Below are 22,259 nucleotides of genomic sequence, written 5' to 3' on the forward strand. Positions count from 1 at the left end.
CTCAGCATTCTGTAATTGTTGCCAGACATTACGGTACTTCCAATTGTCAAAAGTGCCGTAACACACTGAATAATGTTAAAATGTTTTCTGCTGTCAAGTTTTGTGCTGTGAACTGAATGCCTGGCAGATCTGGCTGTTATAGCGAAAAAAACATAGCTTCTGGAAGTGAAAAACAGCTCTGCAGCTGCTCCTTCTCCATTGATTGACAGGCACTCTGCTTTGAAATGGAAATGGGCATCTGTTTTGTCAGTTTCAAGCAATGCTGCTGGAAACTTTCATTGTGACAGCCTTTGCAATTATGAATGCTTGGCTGGGTTTCAAAAGCCTCAGTTCAATAGATGTTCTAATTGATCCAAGAAAGGGAGTATAACGATACATGTCTTCGATGTGATATATTGTTGGTTTACATACCTAATAGGCACTTAAAGGATTACAAATTCCTACCCTTGAGTTTAATGATAAAACGTTTGAATTCAGGATTTTCTGAGATTGTTAGAGGTTTAATACTTTCCCAATAATTTTAGCATAATTCCCATTGCTATTCCAAGGCTCTTGACAACTATGCACACAGGGTGACTGGCAATGGAGTTGCTAGCATTGGATTGGGGTAGGCATTGTAAGTAGTCTCACAATATAGGTTTATTTGGTAGCACGAGTTTTCGGAGCACTGCTCCTTCACCTGACGAAAGAGCAGCTTTCCAAAAGCTTATGCTACCAAATAAACCTGTTAGACTTTAACCCAGTGTTGTGAGACTACTTGCTATAGTTCAACTAGTGGTTGGGCTAAATCTTCACGTGGCCAATTTCACATGGTTGTTGCACTGCAGGTAACATTGATACACTCAAAATGTTAGTGGCCTTGGTCTTGGGATCTGGGACAGAGTCAGGACTGTATCAATGGGGCAAATGATCCTTTTAGCTCACTCTAATCCTCTCCTTCCAAACCAGAGGATTTTCTAAGCTCAGAACTCAGCCTTGTCTCATATGTATTAAGACTCAGGAGTTCACTAAGCATCACTGAATATCACACATTACTACAGCAACTATACTTCAAAAGCATTAATTGCAGAATGCACTTTGAGATATCCTGAGGCAGTGAAAGGCATTTTATATAGATGAATTTTTATTTTTTATTTTTAATTCATTATAGCCTGGCCCAATTTACCTCCTTCTTATCATGTAAGTGTTTTTAGCTCTGATTTGCAGAGCCTGGCATCCATCAGTTAACTCTTGAGTATTATTCAACTAAAGGTAGTTTCCTTATCGCAGTGACAAACTTGTAGATGAAAGTTTCTATTGGATTTATCTGTTGTTTAAGGGAGCCGGATTTATTGCTGTTAAGAATTAACAGCAATAAATCCGGCTCCTGGAAGCAGCTAAAATAGCACTGACACAGCGGCAGTTTATGAGTCTGGGAGACTGGCTGGAGTCTGATGCAGAGGCAAAACCATTTCAGGAGAATAACCACAAGGCCCATCAACTTAAAGCTTCTTTAAATGATGGATTAAGTTCCATTTCGATGAGTACACGTTCAACTTCGGTCACTGTCCTGTGGTACTGAAAACTGTGGCTTTCCTGCTGTGCAAAAAGGACTGGTGCTGATGGAATTTGCCTGGATTTAAAAGCCATGTTTGCTGAGATCACCCAGTGTTGCTTATAAGAACATAAGAACATAAGAAATAGGAGCAGGAGTAGGCCATCTGGCCCTTCGAGCCTGCCCCGCCATTCAATAAGATCATGGCTGATCTGTCGTGGCTCAGTTCCACTTTCCCGCCCTCTCCCCATAACCCTTAATCCCCTCTCTTATCAAAAACCCATCAACCCGCTTCTTAAAAATATTTAGCGAGGCAGCCTCCACCACTTCAACGGGCAGAGAATTCCAGAGATTCACCACCCTTTGAGTGAAGAAGTTCCTCCTCAACTCCGTTCTGAACTGCCCCCCCTTTATCTTGAGGCTGTGCCCCCTAGTCCTACTGTCTTTTTTGAGCGGGAAGAGTCTTTCCACCTCTATCCTATCCATCCCATTCATCATCTTATACGTCTCAATGAGATCTCCCCTCATTCTTCTAAACTCTAACGAGTACAAGCCTAGTTTATTCAGCCTCTCCTCATAGCTCAACCCCCTCAACTCCGGTATCAGCCTAGTAAACCTCCTCTGCACTCCCTCCAAGGCCAAAATATCCTTGCGCAGGTGCGGCGCCCAAAACTGCACACAGTACTCCAGCTGCGGCCTCACCAATGCCCTATACAGCTGCAGCAAGACCTCCCTACTTTTATATTCAATCCCCCTCGCTATGAAGGCCAGCATCCCATTCGCCTTCCTGACCACCTGCTGCACCTGCAGGCTGGGTTTTTGCGACTCATGCACAAGGACCCCGAGGTCCCTCTGCACCGTCGCCTGCTGCAGTTTTTCGCCACGTAAGTAATAGTCCTTCCTACCATTCTTCCTACCAAAGTGGACCACCTCACACTTGCCAACATTAAATTCCATTTGCCATTTCCTGGCCCATTCGCCCAGCCTATCTAGATCCTTCTGCAGACTCTCCACACCCTCCGCACAATTTGCCTTTCCCCCAATCTTGGTGTCATCAGCAAATTTCGACACCCTACACTCGGTTCCCTCCTCCAGATCATCTATATAAATGGTAAATAGCTGAGGCCCCAGCACCGACCCCTGGGGCACTCCACTAGTCACCAACCGCCAATCCGAATAGCACCCATTGACCCCCACTCTCTGCCTCCTATTTGACAACCAATCCTCTATCCACGCTAACACCCTACCCCCAACTCCATGTCCTCTGACCTTCTGCAGTAACCTCTTGTGAGGTACCTTATCAAACGCCTTCTGAAAATCCAGAAAGACCACATCCACCGGCTCTCCTCTATCCACCGCCCTAGACACATCCTCATAGAACTCCAGTAAATTTGTCAGACACGACTTCCCTTTAATGAAACCGTGTTGCGTCTGCTCTATCAAGCAATTCCCTTCAAGATGCCTCGCAATTTCCTCCTTAATGACGGATTCTAACATTTTACCTACCACAGACGTTAAACTAACCGGCCTGTAATTCCCCGCCTTTTGCCTGGCACCCTTCTTAAACAACGGCGTAACATTAGCCGTTTTCCAATCCTCCGGCACTTCCCCGGAATCCAGCGACGTCTGGAAAATAACCACCAAGGCATCCACTATCACCTCCGCCATTTCTTTCAGAACCCTCGGATGCATTCCATCCGGTCCTGGGGACTTGTCCACAATCAGCCCCTCCAGTCTGTCGTGCACCACCTCTCTAGTAACAGTAATGTCATTAAGACCCTCCAGTCCTACCACCTTTCCATCGCTAACACCCGGCAAATTATTCACGTCCTCCTCCGTGAAGACAGAAACAAAAAAGTTATTCAAGACCTTAGCCATATCCCCATCCCCTACCACTAGGTCCCCTTTCTCATCCGCTAAGGGACCAACGTTCACCCTAGCCAGCCTCTTCCTTTTTATATATTTATAAAAACTCTTGCTATCCTTTTTTATATTAAGTGCTAGCCCAGCTTCATAGCTTCTTCTACCCTCCTTTATCAACTTTTTTGTCAATCTTTGTTGACATTTAAACCTTTCCCAATCCTCTTCTCGCCCACTGCTCTTAGCTACTCTAAATTCCTCCGCTTTTAATTTAACACTTTCCTTCACCTCCTTCGTTATCCACGGCTTATTACCTCTCTTCCTACTGTCCTTTTTGACCATCGGAATAAATTTCTGCTGAGCACCAAGAAAGATCTCCTTAAAGATCCTCCACTGCTCCTCAGCAGACCTACCTTCCAACGCACTCCCCCAGTCCACATTCGCCAATTCTTCTCTCATCCTACCATACTCCCCTCTATTCAAACAAAGGACACGTGTCCGGGAACCCACTTTCTCCTCCTCCATCTGCAACAGAAACTCCACCATACAATGATCACTCTCTCCAAGAGGATCCTTCACCTCAAGGTCCCTAATTCTACCCGCCTCATTACATAGCACCAGATCCAAGATAGCTCGCTCCCTCGTCGGCTCCAACACACACTGTTCCAGGAAACTATCCCGGCAGCATTCCAAGAACTCCTCCTCGAGCCCACCTCGTCCAACATGGGTCGACCAATCAATATGCAGATTGAAATCCCCCATAACTACTGCCGTCCCATTCCTGCACGCCGCACTTATTTGCGTGTTAACAGCCCGCCCCACCTCCAGATCATTATTCGGGGGCCTATAGACGACACCCACCAGCGTCTTCCTCCCTTTGCTGTTCCTAATCTCCACCCACAACGATTCCACTTTCTGCTCTTTGGCTCCGATATCATCCCTTGCTACCACCTTGATGCTGTCCTTAATCAGCAGAGCTACGCCACCCCCTCTTTCCTCCTGCCTATCCTTCCTAAACACTTGATAGCCCTGTACATTCATCTCCCAGTCCCTGTCACCTTGCAGCCACGTCTCTGTAATGGCCACCAGATCGTATCCATTTGTGTCGATCTGCGCCACCAGCTCATCCACTTTATTCCGAATGCTTCGTGCATTCAGATAAAGCGCTTTCATCCCAGCCTTCTTCTGGACCCTATTTGCCGTAACGCCACCACTTGGGACATCCTCAGCCTCTTCCCTTACCTGTACCCTATCCTTAACTGTAGACCTCCTAACATCACCTACCCTCGCACCCTCCCCCCCCCAATTAGTTTATGTGACCAAAAACGTAGAATATGGGAGGCCAGAGTACTAATTGGACTCTAGGATGTCAGAAACATAGAAGATAGGAGCAGGAGGAGGCCATTTGGCCCTTTGAGACTGCTCTGCCATTCCTCACAATCACGGCTGATCATCCAACTCAATAGCCTAATCCTGCTTTTTCCCATAACCTTTGATCCCATTCGCCCCAAGTGCTGTATCCAGCCTCCTCTTGAATACATTTAATGAATACATTAGTCTAGCTGATATCTGACTACTTTTCAACTATTCTAACAATTGCTGTGGAAATAAATGGGACCACTGATTTTCTGAAAGTACATTAGGGGAATTTACGGAATCCACACTGCCAGTTGGGACTTCTACTGGAAGGGAGCTGACAGAGATAAGGTCACATCATTGTAATGTTGACTGTATTACTGATACTCCTTCATTGGGTAGTTCCCTCACTATTAGCATACTGAATTTATTGCAGAGCTTTCTCCTGTTAGACTAAGGTACTGATGGTGTATTGTCAAATTCTGCAGAGAGTCCAGATGGAGTTTTTAATTCAATATTTTTGAGATTCTAATTTAAAAAAGAATTGATTGGGGGTAGCTGGCAATGTGAATTTGAGATCACAATCAAATCAGCCATGCTATTACTGATTGGTGGAGCAGGTTCAGAGGGGCCGAATGGCTTTCCCCTGCTCCTAATTCATAGTTAGTATTGTCCTCTTTACTTCTACTTTGAATCCAGTCATTTGCCAGATACTTACAAAGAGCTCTGATTTCCTGACTGCAAATATAGTGAACGTTGTCCACTCACAATGCTCCAAAAGCAGGTACGAATGTTGAATAGTCCCTGAATAGTCCCTGCAATATCGTCAGTCCTTTAGAAGACACTTGCATGCTTGTGCAATGTCCCACCAGTGGGTTTGAAGGTATTGTCCCACCTGTGGTAGGAATCAGTGCGGGCAGGACCAGAACATGTCGAGAGCAGTCAAGAGTCTATTGACTTTGGGCAGGAATTCCCATTCCTGTCACTAAGTAATGTTTATATTATTTCTCTCAAACCTTGTGCAACTATGTTTTTTCAATATCAGATAACATTGATTCTGTTATTAACAGTAATATAGTGTATGAGCCACACCAAACAGGAAAATTCCAAGTTAGTCTTTGATCAGTGCTGAGATGTAGTAATCTCAGCAAAGGGAAGCTGTATAGACACTATGGGCCCTATTTTATCATCTTGGTTCTAAGTGCTGGGCGAACTTGAAACTGGAAGTGTTTCAGATCTGACTTTTAGACCCATTCTCACGCGCCCCCATCTGCATTCTGCCTGAAAAAGTATCAGCAACTCTGAATCACGCTGCACAAGTTTGTGGTTGGGGTTTAATGCGACAGAAATCCTGCAGCTCCCATTGGTGCCTCCAACTGCGCGTGTGCAATGAAAAAAGATAGAATGCAGCTCCCCTGCCACATTGTCCCTGGGCCAGATAATGCCTCCCACTGGACCCCACAAACATTGCCCCATCCCACAGCATTACTGATTCCACCACCTCCCCCCCGCCCAGATTGATCACAGTGCTGGTGGAAGCACTCATGTTGCTTTATGGATGTTGAGGCTTTGTGTTATTATCCACCTCCACTCGTGGCAACAGGTTGAGCAACGCAGTGGAATTTGCAATCAAAGGACAAGAACAGTGTTTCATGGTTAGCAAGTAACATGTTAACTATTCATGCATAAAATGGTCTGATGTGGGACAGCCAATTCAGAGACAGAAAAACAAACTGCATGATTTGTCAAAATAGTGGGCAAGTTTAAAATACGTACAGTTACAACAGTGATTGAGAAGTGTTTTTGCAGTTACATTAACCGTCAAAATACAATTGGTACTAATCCTAAGGAAATGTAAGTTCCAATGTTTAATCCTTGCCCACACTGAGCTGTGTGACCTCACTCAGGCATCAGATGAAGTACTACATGTGGTCATAAGAGTATAAGAAATAGGCACAGGACAAGGCCATGAGTCCCTTTGAGCCCGTTCCACAATTCAAAAGATTGTGGCTGATCCAGCTGTGCCATGACTTCACTTTCCTGCCAGCACCTCCATGAACTTTGACTCCCTCAGCCTGGTCTCAGCATCCCTGGCTAAACAAAGGCAAAATCCTAGTTTCCCGCTTCCAGTCAACCTTCAGTGTTCATTTGGCAGCAAGAATTGTCCAGTAGCAAGCAATAATAAACAAACAAAAAAAATGTCACAAAGTAAATCCAAAGTAACTGTTTAATAAATATCCTTTGTTACACAACCACTTGGGCCACACCCTGGGTCACAAATCCCCAATCCCCATCTGTTTCCTATTCCTACCGGGTCAGCTGACCATCACAGCATTTTGCCATTGGTTACACTGTAACAATCAGCTCCGCTGGAAATGCATAACTGAGGATGGATTTGTCCCCAGTTGTGATATTTTTCTTAGTCTAATAGGCCGGCACATGCATGTTTCCAGCTTCACATCGGGAATGGTCATTTGAATAAGGAGGGCTGGCGAAGAACAAGAGTCAGGATTCTTGAGAAACGGGAGAAAGAAAGAGGAAAAAGTACAGGAAAAAATATTTTTTATTTCAACAAACTCTTTCCTTGCACAGTAGGAAGGGGTAGGTTTCACAAATACGGCATATATAGACAAAGACATAATTCCAAGATAAGTACAACACTTCATTGCAAGCTCTTGCAATTATCATTGTCTATATATGCCGTGTTTGTGAAACCTACCTCTCCACTCACCTGATGAAGGAGCAGTGGTCTGAAAACCCGTGATTTCAAATAAACCTGTTGTTCAAATAATCTGGTGTTGTGAGACTTCTTACTGTGCCCACCCCAGTCCAACATCAGCATCCCCACATCATTCTTTGCAGTTTGCCGATTAATGTACTACTGCACTCATTTTCCTTTGAGTTTTGTTAAATTTTAATTTTCAAATAATGACCTGAGTTCAACTTTGTTCCCAAATATTTCGGATGAGGTGGAAGATAATGTAAAAGTGTTCTTTAGATACCATTTCCCCACTTATCTATCAATAATGAAGGGAGGTTGCAGTCCACCACAGGTGTTGTACTTAGAAACAAATATTTCCACGGTCATGGGTAATTCCTTGCAGTGAGTGGGAAACATAAATATTGACTGCAAAGATGAAATAATCCAGAATTGATGTTCTGATTTGATTTATTATTGTGACATGTGTTAGTATACAGTGAAAAGTATTGCTTGTTGCACACAATAGACAAAACATACCGTACATAGTGAAGGAGAAAAGAGAGTGCAGAATGTAGTGTTACAGTCATAGCTAGGATGTAACAGAACATTGTTAAAGAATTTAAAAGAGTTAGAATATAGTTTTAGAAGCATAGAACGAGAGTAAAAGATAGAATTAGAAGGTACACTGGGCACAGCTTGCAAGAGATCGCCTCGCTCTGGCGCATCTTGGATTTTTTTTGATGTTAGGACAGGTTAGAAGGATATTACGTTAATGTGGTTAGTCCTGATATTTCAGCAGCTTTATTGCTGGTTCATTAGTGAGTCTTTCAATGTCATGGTGTGTGAGCTGGAAACTTAAGAAGTCAAATTTTCTGCATTAGTAGGCCAAGATTAATTATAATTTTCAAGTATTCTATTCTCTGACTTAAAGCAAATAGTTATTTTTATATATGACTAATCATTTTAATGTATTGAAATACAGGGTGGTGTGGGGGCAAGGTGGTTAGCACTGCTGCATCACAGCACAAGGGACCTGGGTTTGATTCCCGGCTTGGGTCATTGTCTGTGTGGAGTTTGCACATTCTCCTTGTGTCTGCATGGGTTTCCTCCCACAGTCTGAAAGACGTGTTGGTTAGATGCATTGGCCGTGCTAAATTCACCCTCAGTGTGCCTGAACAGGCACTGAAGTGTGGCAACTGGGGGATTTTCACAGTAACTTCACTGCAGTATTAATGTAAGTCTGCTTGTGATGCAAATAAACAAACTTTAAAAATGCCAGATTTCCTTTATGAAGTCTGTTATATAATTTCCAGTCAATAATTCCCTTATTAATAGTGCCATTCTCATGAGCTTCTAAAATCCTGGTCAGTATAGTAAAGGAAAAATGAAAGGGAGATATCTTTCAGGATAACAGTTTTGCTGACAAATCTGTTTTTCGTGTTAAGAAAATGCAGCTGACAGCAAACACATGATTATTTTAGTCGCAGTTGCAGTTAAAACCTGACTGTACAACATTACCTTTTTATTGCTCTTGCACTATTTCACCCCTGCTGGTAACTGACAGGAGTGTAAATGGCTAGAAATGGCTCAACAACACTCCAGAAGTTTGACACCATCCAGGGCCAGCACTTTGATCAGCAACCCAGCCACCTTAAACATTCACTCCCTTCACCACCAACACACAGGGCCGAATTTTACCAGCTTACCTTGCTCATCAATGGGCAGCAGTGAGCCAGTAAAATTGTATGAAAGCCAAGAAATCAGGATCACCCCCGGTTTCTCCGCTCTTGTGATCTTACGGGAGCTGGGTTTCTGGCGAGGTCAACCCCTTGCTGGAAATGGGCGAGAGGCTGAATAATTTATGTTAATATTGATTAGCATGTCTTCTGCAAGCCTGCTGCTCAATCGTCTAGGTTCGCTTGCCTTTATGGCCTCGGCGGGAGAGGTTGTCTCCAGCGAGGAAAACACCTGCTTCCCCATGAACAGAGAACAGTCATGTTGGCCTCGCCAGTAGAACTGGAGGCCATTGAGGGTCCCAGGGGAGGCCAAGGTTCAGGAGGGGGTGCTCTTTGGGCCGTGCCAGCCGAGCAATGCTGGGGCAGGGCCAAAGGGGCAGCCCGATCGGGGGTAGGGAAGATGCTGAGCACTTTGCCTACAATCAGATCGGGAGGAAGAGGGGCCCACTGTCGCTCTACAGGTGTGATCGGTGGGGGGAGGGAGCGGGACCTGCTCTGCATTGCAATCAGTGGGATGGGGAAGGGCACAATCGGTCTCAGTGGCAGGATCTGCAATTCAGGCAGTGTGGGGCTGTATTTTGGGCAATATAGGGCTCACGATCGGCCACAAAGGTCTGTGCGTGCACAATAGCTCCCTCTGCAGGCTGGCTGATGAATTAAGCACAGCCCACTGCCTACAGCAGCTAGAAATGGTCTAGCCCATATTTTCAATGTCTGAGTCTGTAAGATTGGGTGTAAAAACTCACCCAAAAAATTGATCAGGAACTCCTGCCGTTTTCAAGCTAGCTGGATATTTAGAAAAAATCTCATAAAATTCCGTCTACAGTAGCGTCAGAGCATGCCATATACAAGATGCACCACAACAACTCACCAAAGCTCCCTATGCCAGCGCCTTCCAAACCTGTGATCTTTATCACCTAGAAAGATAAGACCAGCAGATGAATGGTAATACCACCACCTGAAGGTTCCCTTTCAAGTCGCCACCATACTAACTTGGAACTACGTCACCATACCTTCACTGTCACTGGATCAAAATCCTGGAACTTCTTTTCTGTCAGTAAACCTACACCAGATGAACTACAACAATTCAAGATAGTGGATCACCACCACTTTCTCAAGGACAATTAGGGAAGCTCAAGCCATTGGAAGGATAAAAAGAGTGATGGCTATAAATTCTTTCAAGCATAAATATATCCTAAGAAGGTTCATGATTTAGGTAACAACCTCAGGGATGCTCTTGCAGGGAAATGCTGAGCAGAAGTCTACAAGAGAACAGAAATGGAGCAAAAAAAAATAACAGAGGGAAAAGAATTGAATATTTTTATTTGCGGAAATATAATGTTCCAAGGGATTAAGGTATAAGGCAAAATACAGCAGCAAATATCCCTTACCTTGTTTCAATCCATGCTTCTGCGTCAGTGCAGGTAATCCATCATTTGTTTTGCTGTCCTGTTTATCATATATTCTAAATTGATCTTCTTTGGCTTTGTTCATTGCACAGCAGACCTCTTCTGCCTTCAATCTGGACAGTTCAGTGCAAAGCAGTTTCTCTCCTTTGTTCTCTGGTGTGTGAGTACACAGGTATTCTGGACATCCTTGATCTGACAGGTTTATCTCACAAAAAGATGCTGTTTTGCTGTCAGTATTGTTCATGGAATAAGACAGTTTCTCTAGCTTGTTTTCCTCAGATGACGTATGGAATGGATGTCGGCTGCTATTGGAATTTGCATTTGCTGCCGAATTTTCTTCTCTTACAGATTGTCCATCACAATAACATTGCCTATTCTCCGATATTAAATGATCACCTCCACATTTTATTCTGCTTGTAAAGGTAAGTGTTTCTCTAATTTCAGTTTTACCATGTTCTTTCAGGTCCAAGCACTCTACAGTGTCTAACAAATCTTCAGTTTCATTGACCAATTTCTCATCAATTTGATAAAGGGAAACTGGACAAGAATAGGAGGTGCCGATTGGTTTTGTCAAAGCTTCAACTTCTCGATCAGCAGAAACTGAATCTGTTTTTTTGTTCTTTGTACATTGAGCATCATCTTTGGTCGGAGCTGTGGTACTAACCTGCAGAGATTTCCTTTGGCTGGTTTTGGTAGTATTTCTTCCCATCTGTGGTATTTGAGATTGAACAGAAGTTTTCCTTCTACAGGAGAAAAAAAATGCTTACTTTCCATTTAGGTTAAACGAAGTTGCATTATTTAACACAGCAGGGTAGAACTTTTCACCATTTTCAATGGGATGCCGTATGGAGCCATTGAGGGGAATGTGCTAATGCCTCCCCAGAATGTGTGGGATAAGGAGGTTACATTCCTAAAAATGGGAATGCAAGCCACCTACATCTGGCCATACTGGGGGCATCTTGGAGTCAGAGAAATAACCTGTTCTGCAAGTTGCATGCCTTAGATTTTGCAATCAGAATTGGTTTAATGGCTGCTGGCCAGATTGCCCAGAGCACGAGACAGTTAGCAGCTAAAGGAAGACAGAAGCTGCAAACTGTGGCAGATAAGTGCTTTTCTGGCATTGCTTGTGGGCCAGCAAGAGCAGGAGATATGGGTTCATCCCATAGACTTCTGATTTTATCAATTGTCTGCATCGTAGCAGAAATTTTCCATTTGCAGCCTTCAATCTGCCCAGCTGTCTGGTCAGACCTCTGTGGTTTCTGTGCTTTACTCAGTTGTTGTCGGTCTCCCTTCCTGTCTCCCCATAAATACCAGGGCCTTTGTGTCTGTGTTGACTCTTCACTGGAGCAACCAAAACAAATTCCACAGTCATTCTCACTTACAGCTATGTATCTTCCTGCTTCAAAAGTTCACAGTATAATTTCATAATTAGAAGGAATATTACAAAATTACTCCAAATTTCAGTCAGAATGGTGAGACTAAATGCTCTTTATCATGCCTTAATAATGAATTCTGTTTTCTTTACTGATCTCTCAATGATTCTTTAGTTCATTTAACTTATTAGTCAGATTTGCTTTTCCATCTTTAGTTCTAACTTGACCTTTATTACCTTCTCTGGACTTTTTCTCTTGATTGCAAGCATTCGTTTGTCCATCTCTAACTGTCCTTGAAATGAGTAGACTGCTTGGCTATTTCAGAGGCTATTGTTCTGGATCTGGAGTCACTTGCAGACCAGACCAGAACAGGTAAGGACTTCCTTTCCCTAAAGGACATTAGTGAACCAGGTAAGTTTTAACTCAGTTTAATAGTTTCATGGTTACCTTCACTGAAATTAGCTTTATAATTACAGATGTTTATTAACTGATCCCAAATTTCACAAGCTGCTGTGGTTGGATTTGAACCCAGGTCCCCAAAGTGTTAAGTCTGGGCCTCTGTATTACTAACCCAGTGGCACAACCACTACCCCATCCCATCTGTCCAAAGCTTTCTGATTTAAGATCGAAGGATAGGTTTCGTTTAACAATGTCTCGAGCTTGGCATTCTACTTCCAGCACTGTCAGACTCTGCTCAAGTTCAATGTTCCTCCTTGCTACCTTCCCTGACTTTCTCCCAAGCCTTACTCTTTTACGATGGTCTGCTTCTTTTCTCCGTTCATTTGGCCTAATTTCTAGAGGTGCTCTACAAGCTGTATTCCCTCTAGCTTAATATGCCTCTTTCAATTCTGATCTGCAGTTGCCTGGCAAAGTTAACAGAATGAAATATAGTTGATCTTAATTAAAAGTAATGAGAGTTTAAAGCTGCAAAGAGCACAGTCTCTATGTTGAAGATAACTAACTATACATTAATAGCATTAGCACAATAAATATTAAAATGGTTTGTTGTTTGCAAACCTCAATTTTGATTTGAAGGGTGCCAAGATTTAAGTATTATTAAGATGAATGAAAACCCACACAATGCTGTTCATAGTTGAGCTTGGGTCTGATCACATAATGTCCTAAAATCTCAGCATTGAAGTTTACTACCCAGGATTAGATAGCTAGCCTAAATCAATTTTAAAAATGCATTGTGGAAATGGAACTTTAGCGTTTTCTACTCGACACACTGAATGAATATATATAATTCTGAATGCTCTTGGGATTCGACAAAGTATAAAATTCATCAACAATGATCTTGAAGTCAGTTTAACTACTTAATCATACTACGAGTGGCTTTCAGATAACAGTTGTAAGTCCTCTCAAAAGTGAACACAATGTATCTGGGAGTCCTCAATAAACCGTCATCGTGTTATAACCAAAGAAGTAAAAGACTAGTGAGAAAGGAATAATTCATCAGTTAACTGCTACTATAAAAGTATACAGTATGGGCAGCACGATGGCACAGTGGTTAGCACTGCTGTCTCACAGCGCCAGGGACATGGGTTCGATTCCCAGCCAGGGTCACTGTCTGTGTGGAGTTTGCACGTTCTCCCTGTGTCTACATGGGTTTCCTCCGGGTGCTCTGGTTTCCTCCCACACTCCAAAGATGTGCAAGTTAGGTGGATTGGCCATGCTAAATTGCCCCTTAGTGTAAGGTGCAGGGTAAATGCATGGGGTTATGGGGACAGGGCCTGGGTAGGATTGTAGAGGATGTAGACTTGATGGGCCGAATGGCCTCCTTCTGCATTGTAGGGATTCTATACCTACTATCTATTAATGCTTAAAAAGACTGTAACACAAGAGCTGCAAAATATTAACTAAGCAAAATGGTAAAACATTGCTGTATATTAACAGTGTCATTTCTATTCATGTTTCCTTCCTTCTCTTAAGGTATTTAGCCTCACTGTGTATGGATTCAGGAGAAACATTAATCTTTCAGTATTTCGTTCAGGCACAGACACACAGACACACACACACACATGGACATGCATCCTCCCCCTCTCTTGTACAATTTCTGCAATAATTTTGGACATTGTGGGAAGACATTTGATCCAAAGTCTACAAAGCTTTGCTGTATAACTTACGTGTTCTTTTTTCAATTTATGGATATTTAATATACAGATCTATAATGCTTAAGGATAACATCTATAGAGTGCGGTTCCCCAAAACTGTACAAAGGTATCATCATATTTAACATTTATGAAATATTCAGTATTATACAGAATATTGCAAATTAAACCCAGACTGTGAATTTACAATACTTTTTAAATGATCTGAAATCAAGAAAATCTGGAATAAACATTCTAGCTCAAACAGGCTGATTTTAAATCACTTACAAGGGAGAAGAGCTGCGAAGTTTCATTTGAGAAACATCTTTGTGAGACACTGCTGAAATGAGTGACTGCATGTTGCAGGCAAACAAATAATCTTCGCAACCGTTTTCAATTACAAGAGGCTGGGACTTGTATGGGTCAAAAAAGATCTTTTTTGGAGTGACAAGTAGGATTCCCATTACCACGCCCTACAGGCAAATCAGAAAGTGTAAGTGCAATGAAAAGCGATTATTGCGAAGCAACCAGTTAATCAATTGGAACCAAACCATTAAAATCTGATGCACAAATCAACTATTTTTGACAGCTGAATAGCAGAAATGCTGTGAATCACTGGGCACGTTGTCACTCACTTTCATTATTAAAATAGTTTGATTCCATTCACCATAGAAAGAATTCCACTTTAATTCACTTACAGGAAAATAATCGATATTCAAGTGTCGACTTTATTTAAGTCACAATCTTACTTTAATATCACTATCCAAGATACTGGATTTCATGATCATTTCTGTGTTGGTTACTTATGGAATAAGGAGATAAGTCTTTGTGTACATTCAGCTAAGGGGTATCAACCTAGTAAAATGATCAACATTTTCATTTACTGAGCCCCCTTTCTGGATCAAGCACTTTTGACTAGGTAGTATGGCAGATGCAGAGTAAAATTCCCTCTACTCTGCTACAGCAATGTGCCTGCAGTCAAGTGTGATTTCAGTGTGGTTAAGGCCGAAGTGTTGCAGGTACACATACCAACTAAAGTTGCCACGCATTAAAAAGATTTCTTGTGCATGATCATGCACTTTATTACTTCAATTCATAAGCCCCAGTAGTTAGTCAGACAAAGCACAGTAAAAAGTGCTGGACACACAACAAAACTACTCTGCCTGTAGAATAAGAAAAAATACAAGTGACTTTGAAAATGCTATTGTATTTGTGATGTTTAACCTGTTATCCACTTTTACCTTTCCATCTGTGAAATATTTGCAACAGATTTTTAGGAATCTTTCAGAAAAAGGTATTTCGTCCCATATGGGAGATGAGGAGTGTTGTGAGCTGCACCACTCTACACTGGACATTTCTGCTGAATCAGCATCCTGTAAATTGCAGAATGATTGTTATGAATACTTGATATTGGTTACATAATATTCCTGCATGTTTAGAAAATAGAACTTTGGAATTTATTCATTCCTATCATACATTACACATTTTTTAATGACTTGGTACCTCGTGGGCTCAATATTTGAGTGAGGATGTTGCTGTGAAGGGACTGAAATGTTTATGGTCTGGTTCCTTTTCATTTCCATGTCATACTTTGGAGAGAAATTCTGAGCTAAAGACCCATTTGTTGCCAACATTGTTACTTAGTTGTCATTGCTAATACTACAGTGTGCTTGTATACAAAATCATGTTTGATGCGTAGATGATCACTTTGGGCCATGAACATCTACACTTGAGAGGTCAATTGTCATGGAATGGCTACAGCACAGGAGGAGACCATTCAGCCTGTTGTGTTCAAGTGAGTTCTCTGCAATAGGAGCTTAGCAAGTCCCACTCCCTGGCCCTTTTCCTGACATCATGCAAATTTCCTTCCCTCAACTGCCTCGCCAATTACCTTTGGGAAGCTGCATTTATATCTGCCTCCACCACACTCTCAGGAAGTTTCATTTCAGATCCTAATCACTCACTGTGTAAAAAGGTCTTTTAACATGTCACCATATTCCTTCATTGCATCTTTATAGAAATAATCTTTTGAGGAAAAATATCCCATATGTCAATTTCAGAGAGAATGGCAAATGATCAATGCTGTACTCCGTGGGTGTAATTTTCTGGCTATTCACACCGGGGGATTTTGTGCTTCTGCTGTAGTGAACGGAGATTTGGCTGAGCGCCAAGTTCTCCATCCTCACTTGTAATGGTAGTGGCAGGAAAATCCGGCCCTTGTATCCATTCATTGTTCTTTCAGATGAGATGCTGCACCAACGTCCTATCTGCTCTCTGGGATTATTAGAAGTCTCTATTTTTTTAGAACGGCAGGGGTGTTCCCTCCTGTTTGTTGGCCAGTATTTATCGCCAAACAAAATCACTGAAACAGATTACCTGGTCAGTCACATGTTGCTGTTTGTGGGAGCTTGCTTTGAATGCTGCTGCGTTTCCTTCTTTGGTTGTAAAGCATTTTTGGACACAAGGTTATTGAAGATGCTATAAAAGGCAAATCTTTCTTTTCCCTGATGCAACAACAGTCACTGAAGTGGCACACAGCTGCATTCTATTTACAGATGGATTTGCTACAGCATTGCAATCTTTTCATTGAGACAATTAGTGGAATGGTTAAAGCCAGGTCACCGGGATGAAAAGTAATACATTGTGCACATATATCTATAAATCTCCACACCATTCTTTCTTCTGTTCCATTTAATTTCTATTTGCCATGGATAAAGTCTCTAAGTAGGAGTTAAGAATGGTGCCAAATGGCCTGTGTCTCTGCTGAAACATTCTTCAATTTCTGTGGGATAGATGTAATTCAGCCTCTTCCTCAAAAGTTGTGAAACCTACCTCAATAATATCTATCTCAATAATATAACATTAGGGGTGTGGTGGCACAGTGGTTAGCACTGCTGCCTCACTGCACCAGGGATGCAGGTTCAATTCCCAGCTTGGGTCAATGTCTGCACGGAGTTTGCACATTCTCCCTGTCCTCTGGGTGCTCTGGTTTTCTCCCACAGTCCAAAGATGTGCGGTTTAGGTGGATTGGCTATATTAAAATTGCTCCTTAGTGTCAGGGGGACTAACTGGGGTAAATGCATGAGGTTATGGGGAGAGTGCCTGAGTGGATTATAGTTGGTGCAGACTTGATGGGCTGAATGGCCTCCTTCTGCACAGTAGGGATTTTATGATTTAACATCTCATACCAGGGTATTGTGAGTTAGTCCTCATTTAACTATAGCTCTGCAGAGTCTCCAACATTCTGAAGCATTACTGATGCATCATTTTATTCATATATTTATTTTTGCAAATTTTCACTGGCCCTTTTAAACTAACAAATTCGAAAGACTAGGTAAGAAAATCATTAGTTCTTTTCAAACCTCCCATCAGTTTCCTTATCATTATTCAAGAACTAATTGTTCTCTACATCTACTTTCTAAATACAAATTTATCCTATTCTTCTTGTTTCAGTTTCACCATTCCTGTTCTTCTTAAAGTTAAGTTGCCCTTTTTCTTGTCCTTCTTCTGTTGCCTTTCTAATTTGAAACAAAATCACTGAGGAGTGAAACTTTTTTTAAAAAGGAACTGGCCAAAGGACAGTTAGGAGGCTTTAATTGGACACTCCGCTAGTGTACCCATCACTGGGCAGTACTTACCAGGAGTTTGTCATATTCTGCATCTGATGAAGAAAGAGTCTGTGACTGGCTGGGACTTGAGGACATGGGGCTGTCTTCACTCAACGCAATGCCCGGATCAGGAACGTACAATTGCTGCAGGAAAAATTCTCAATTCAAATTTACTCATTGCTAGGGCTCTACGGATAACATATTTTTCTAAGTGGGCTGGATCTGATGCAAATGGACACACATTACCCTGTGTAACAGCTTCCACTTCAAGCTATTGGCAAATGTACATTTACCTATCAAGCTAATGCTTGCAAAATTACTCCATTATGTAACAGGGTAGCATGAGCAAGTAAAATGGTAGGCTGCCCTGTTCTGTTTTGAATTTAACACATAAGCATTGTAATTTTTATATTCTAAGTGAAAAAGTCACTCATTCCAATGAGTCTGCGTTGGCAGTTATTCTCCACATCAGCAGTAGTCCTAATGTATACCCATCCTGTTCCCATATTCGACAGATGTTGAGGGCAGTTCCTCCCAACTCTTCTTTCACATTCAGTTCTGGAGTTCATGTCAGAATTAAAGCTGCGATGAAGTCCGGAGCGGAGTGACTCTGAGGGAACTTGAACTGAGTACCAGTGAACTGCTTATTACTGAGTCACTTGAGTGTACTTGATCACTCTTGCTATCACTAACAAGTGAGAGGAGGAGATTAGCCCAATTTCAATACTGGGCAATCTTCCATATATTTAGGTAGATTTACATGTGAGGTCAGGGTCATAGTTCTATAGAAACAGCTCAAATATGGTTACAGCTAGCTGCAGTGTACAGTCTTCAGCGTTATAACTGATTGTTTTTGGAGTCCATAACTTTTGCTGTATCCAGTACACTCAGAAGTTTGTAATATTATATTGCGTGCACTGAAATGACTGGACCTCTGTGATGTTGGGATTGTGGGAAGAGACCAATATTAGTGTATCCTCTGACACCTGCAAACATAGGTTTATGTATAAATTACAAAATGGAACTAAGCAGATTGGTCCAACCCACCCTCATTGGTGTTTATCCTTTATGTGAGTAGTTCAAAAGCTGCTTACCCACTCCAATCCCATAACCCTTTATTCCCATTTCTGTCAGCACCTCATCCAACCTACTCTTAAAAAGCTGGCATGGCGATGCATTTTCAATTTGGGATGGGAAACAGGAGTGGGGGCTGTTTCCAGATCCCAAACATGTCCCCATGGAAACAGTTGTTGGAATTTTGACCAAGGCATCCCTTAATCGGCACGGAGACAGGCTCCCTGTCTAATTATGGGCAACAGATGGGTTCTTGAAGCTGCCAGGTAAATCAGAGATATTCCAGCTCCAGAGCAACACCTGGATACAATAAAAAATTCAGTAACTGAGGTCTAATACAGAAATGTCCCCTCTCAGTCACATTTTTAAAACTTAATTTAAAAATACCAAAAAGCAGCAAGCCACTACTTCTAGGGGAGGAAGTTCCTCTACAAGATGGCCTTTGGCTATACCCATAGCCAGGTGGGTAGGAAGGGCCTGTAGGCCGGACTGGAGCTCTGGAACCCCAGCCTGTTACTAGGTGCCTGTCCCCAGGCAATAGACCATCCTGTGACCATCCTGTTGATAGAAAGCTGCCATGATGTTGAGGGCAGCTCCTCCTAACTCTTCTTTCACATTCACTTCTGGAGTTCATGTCTGGATCAAAACTGTGATAAGGTAGCGAACTGAGTGACTCTGATTAAACTTGAACTGAATCCCCCATTACATTGAGATTCTGAAGGTGACTGGAAAATCCCTCCTTAATCTCTGGGTAACAAGGCTCTTTATGAGCCTAATCGCTTGCCCAGGCCTCAAAACCGTGTCAACCTTGGAAATGGAATTGAGAAACCAGCACAATCTCTGGCCGCATAATTTCTGGGCCCTGTCCTCTTGAAAATTCAGCCCATGGCCTGTGCTGCAATCGTTAACTACGGTACTGCATTCCACTACCTCTGCAGCTAATTGTAGCTACAATGATATTAATTGGTGTGTGTTCTGTGTCTGTGTGCATCATTATGTACCAGAATTTGGATTTTACTGCCAGGAAAATAAACCATTTAAATCCAAATTCTAATTCCATGCAGTTTGCTCGTCACACCTGATGGAAGAAGCTACATGTCTGTTGGAGTTACAATTGGAAAAAGGCTACGTTTGGACAGTAAAAGACTATTGGTAGTATGAAAACTTAGTAAAGAAGATGTTTTCTGCACTCACATTAAAGTACTATAAACAGATCTCAATGCACTGGAAACATTAAACTATTTTATTTGTTGGACACTATCTAACCCACTGTGCACTTTCAGTAGTTCTTGTTCTTTTCTGGGATGCGGATATTCTTCTTGTCATTAACCATTCACATACCTGCCCAGGAACAATACTTTGTGAATACAGCTTGTTCAGTTGAACCAGTTTATTTGGCGTACTGTTGAACTTCAGGGCTATGCTGAAGAGTGTGTCTTCCATTCCGGCCTGTAAAAAAAACCACACACTGTATTTCAATCTGTCGGTGAGAAAGAGAAGCAAAGAAAGTGATATCTTTGGAGAATACTTACTCTGTATTCTATACAGCCGACTGGTTTCTCTTGGATTAATTTTCGACCAGTTTTCTCTTCCCTTTTGTTTTCTGAGGGATTTTGAAAATACAAAAAAATGAATCACCAAATGCTTTTCACTGCAGGGGTGGAGGCCAGTCCAACATGATCTGAATAAACTTGGCTTGCATTTATTCAAGCACAGAAGTTTGAGAGGTGATATAATTGAGATGTTTAAAATGTTAAAAGGATTTATAGGGTAGGTCATGTGCCATCAAATGTCAGAATGCTCCTTCCCCTCTCTCTCTCCATTTTTTTTATTGGAGCTCTCACCTGTTTCAGGCAGAATTCCCCCACTGTCCGGTCCAAACCCCAACACATTGTAAAATGGGCATGGATCAGTTGGGAATGATTGTCCAACTTCACAAACCATTATCCCCATTTCTTCTGCAACTGGCATGTTCTTAATAAATGGATTCAGAATTTTGCACTGAAATCTTCCCCTGTGATTAAAGCTTGATTTGGTTTGATCTTGGAGGAGAGTATTTCACACTGGTAACTACATATGGGTTTCAACTATAATTGAATTATCCTCTGGTGTTGGTAAGGAATGGATTTCATGTGAAAATGATGAAAATTAAGAAGCAGTTTCTTGCTCAGCTGCAATCTGTCTACAGGCTCGTCCTTCTCGGTGCATCAACCACGTTCATTGAACTAATTCCTAGAGTTAATTCACTGTTTTCCAGAATTGTGAAACCCCTTATCCATCAATTTGCTCTTCTTCCTACAATCTTTAGGCTTATAAAATCTAAGATTCGGACTGTCTGCAAGAAAAACAACTTATATTTATATAGCGTCTTTAGCACAATGAAACGCCTCAAGTTGCTTCACAGGAGCATTATAAAATAAAATATGACACCGAGCCATATGAGGAGATACTGGGTCAGATGACCAAAAGCTTGGTCAAAGAGGTAGGATTTAAGGTGTTGATTAGAGGTGGAAAGTGAGGATCTTCCAGAGCTTGGGGTCCAATCATCTTTCCTGCATTACTTTGTTTACTTCCCATGCAATGAACTCGATTTGTGACCAGGCTTCCTCAGCTTTAGACTAGCTGTGGAAAATTTTTAAAAGGAGTAGTAAACTCTCCTATATGGTTCTGTTGGCAAAGGCAATAGGTGTTTGGTATCAGGTTGTACAGTGAGGAAGAACCAGATGCCATAGCAAGCAGCGTTGCCTTAATTTGTTTGTGTGTGTGTGTGTGTGTGTGTGTGTGTGTGTGTGTGTGTGTGTGTGTGTGTGTGTGTATGTGTGTGTGTGTGCGTGCGGCGTGTGTGTCTGGGGGGGGTGTGTGTGTGTGTGTCTGTGTGTGGAGTGTGTATTGTATCTGTGTGGTGTCTGTGTGTGCATTTGTGTGTGTATGTATGTGTTCGTGTTTGTGGGATGTGTATGTGTGTGTGTGGGGTGTGTGTGTCTGTGTGTGGACTGTGTGTGTGTTTGAACGTGGAATGTGCGTGTGTGTCTATGTGAGGTGTGTGTGTGCCTGTGTGTGTGTTTGTGTGTGGGGTGTGTATGTGTGTGTGTGTGCGGGGTGTGTGTGTGTGTCTGTGTGTTTGTATGTGGGGTGTGTATGTGTGCATGTCCATGTGTGTTGTGTGTATGTCTGTGTGTATATTGTGTGTGGGGTGTGTGTATGTAGTTGCGTATATTTGCGCAGCTGACAGCCACTGCCCCTGGGTTCAAACCTTAGCAACAATCAGCACCTTCAGGGGAAGAAGCAGCAAACGGAGGGAGCATAAAATATACCTGATTAAGGAATTCTTCCCATCTGAAATGCTCACACTCGGAATTTTTTTAATTATTTAATGATCAATTTGATTTACTTTTGCACGAACTACAGAATTCTGCAGATTCACGACCCTTCGAGTGTAGTTCCTCCTCACTTCTGTTTAAAATCTGCCACCCCTCAGCCTAAAACTATGATCTCTCATTCTAGAATGTCCAACAAGA

At 42.2% G+C, this 22,259-nt stretch overlaps 1 protein-coding gene across 4 annotated transcripts in view; it reads right to left on the bottom strand.

Annotated features, from left to right (window-relative positions):
* LOC145357993 (nuclear receptor coactivator 7) overlaps window positions 1-22,259 on the bottom strand; it is an 85,283-nt gene that overhangs the window by 43,275 nt on the left and 19,749 nt on the right. For all 4 annotated transcript variants that reach the window (XM_080211653.1, XM_080211654.1, XM_080211655.1 and 1 more), the window contains 6 exons: window positions 20,274-20,344; window positions 20,083-20,190; window positions 17,698-17,811; window positions 15,301-15,432; window positions 14,348-14,532; window positions 10,579-11,339 (listed from right to left, as the gene is read on the bottom strand). In XM_080211653.1, the coding sequence (XP_080067779.1) occupies window positions 10,579-11,339; window positions 14,348-14,532; window positions 15,301-15,432; window positions 17,698-17,811; window positions 20,083-20,190; window positions 20,274-20,344 (1,371 nt within the window). The remainder of the gene's footprint in view (window positions 1-10,578; window positions 11,340-14,347; window positions 14,533-15,300; window positions 15,433-17,697; window positions 17,812-20,082; window positions 20,191-20,273; window positions 20,345-22,259) is intronic.

Source organism: Carcharhinus amblyrhynchos, chromosome 24, assembly GCF_965287045.1.
Source record: "Carcharhinus amblyrhynchos chromosome 24, sCarAmb.v2.hapA, whole genome shotgun sequence".
NCBI lineage: Eukaryota > Metazoa > Chordata > Chondrichthyes > Carcharhiniformes > Carcharhinidae > Carcharhinus > Carcharhinus amblyrhynchos.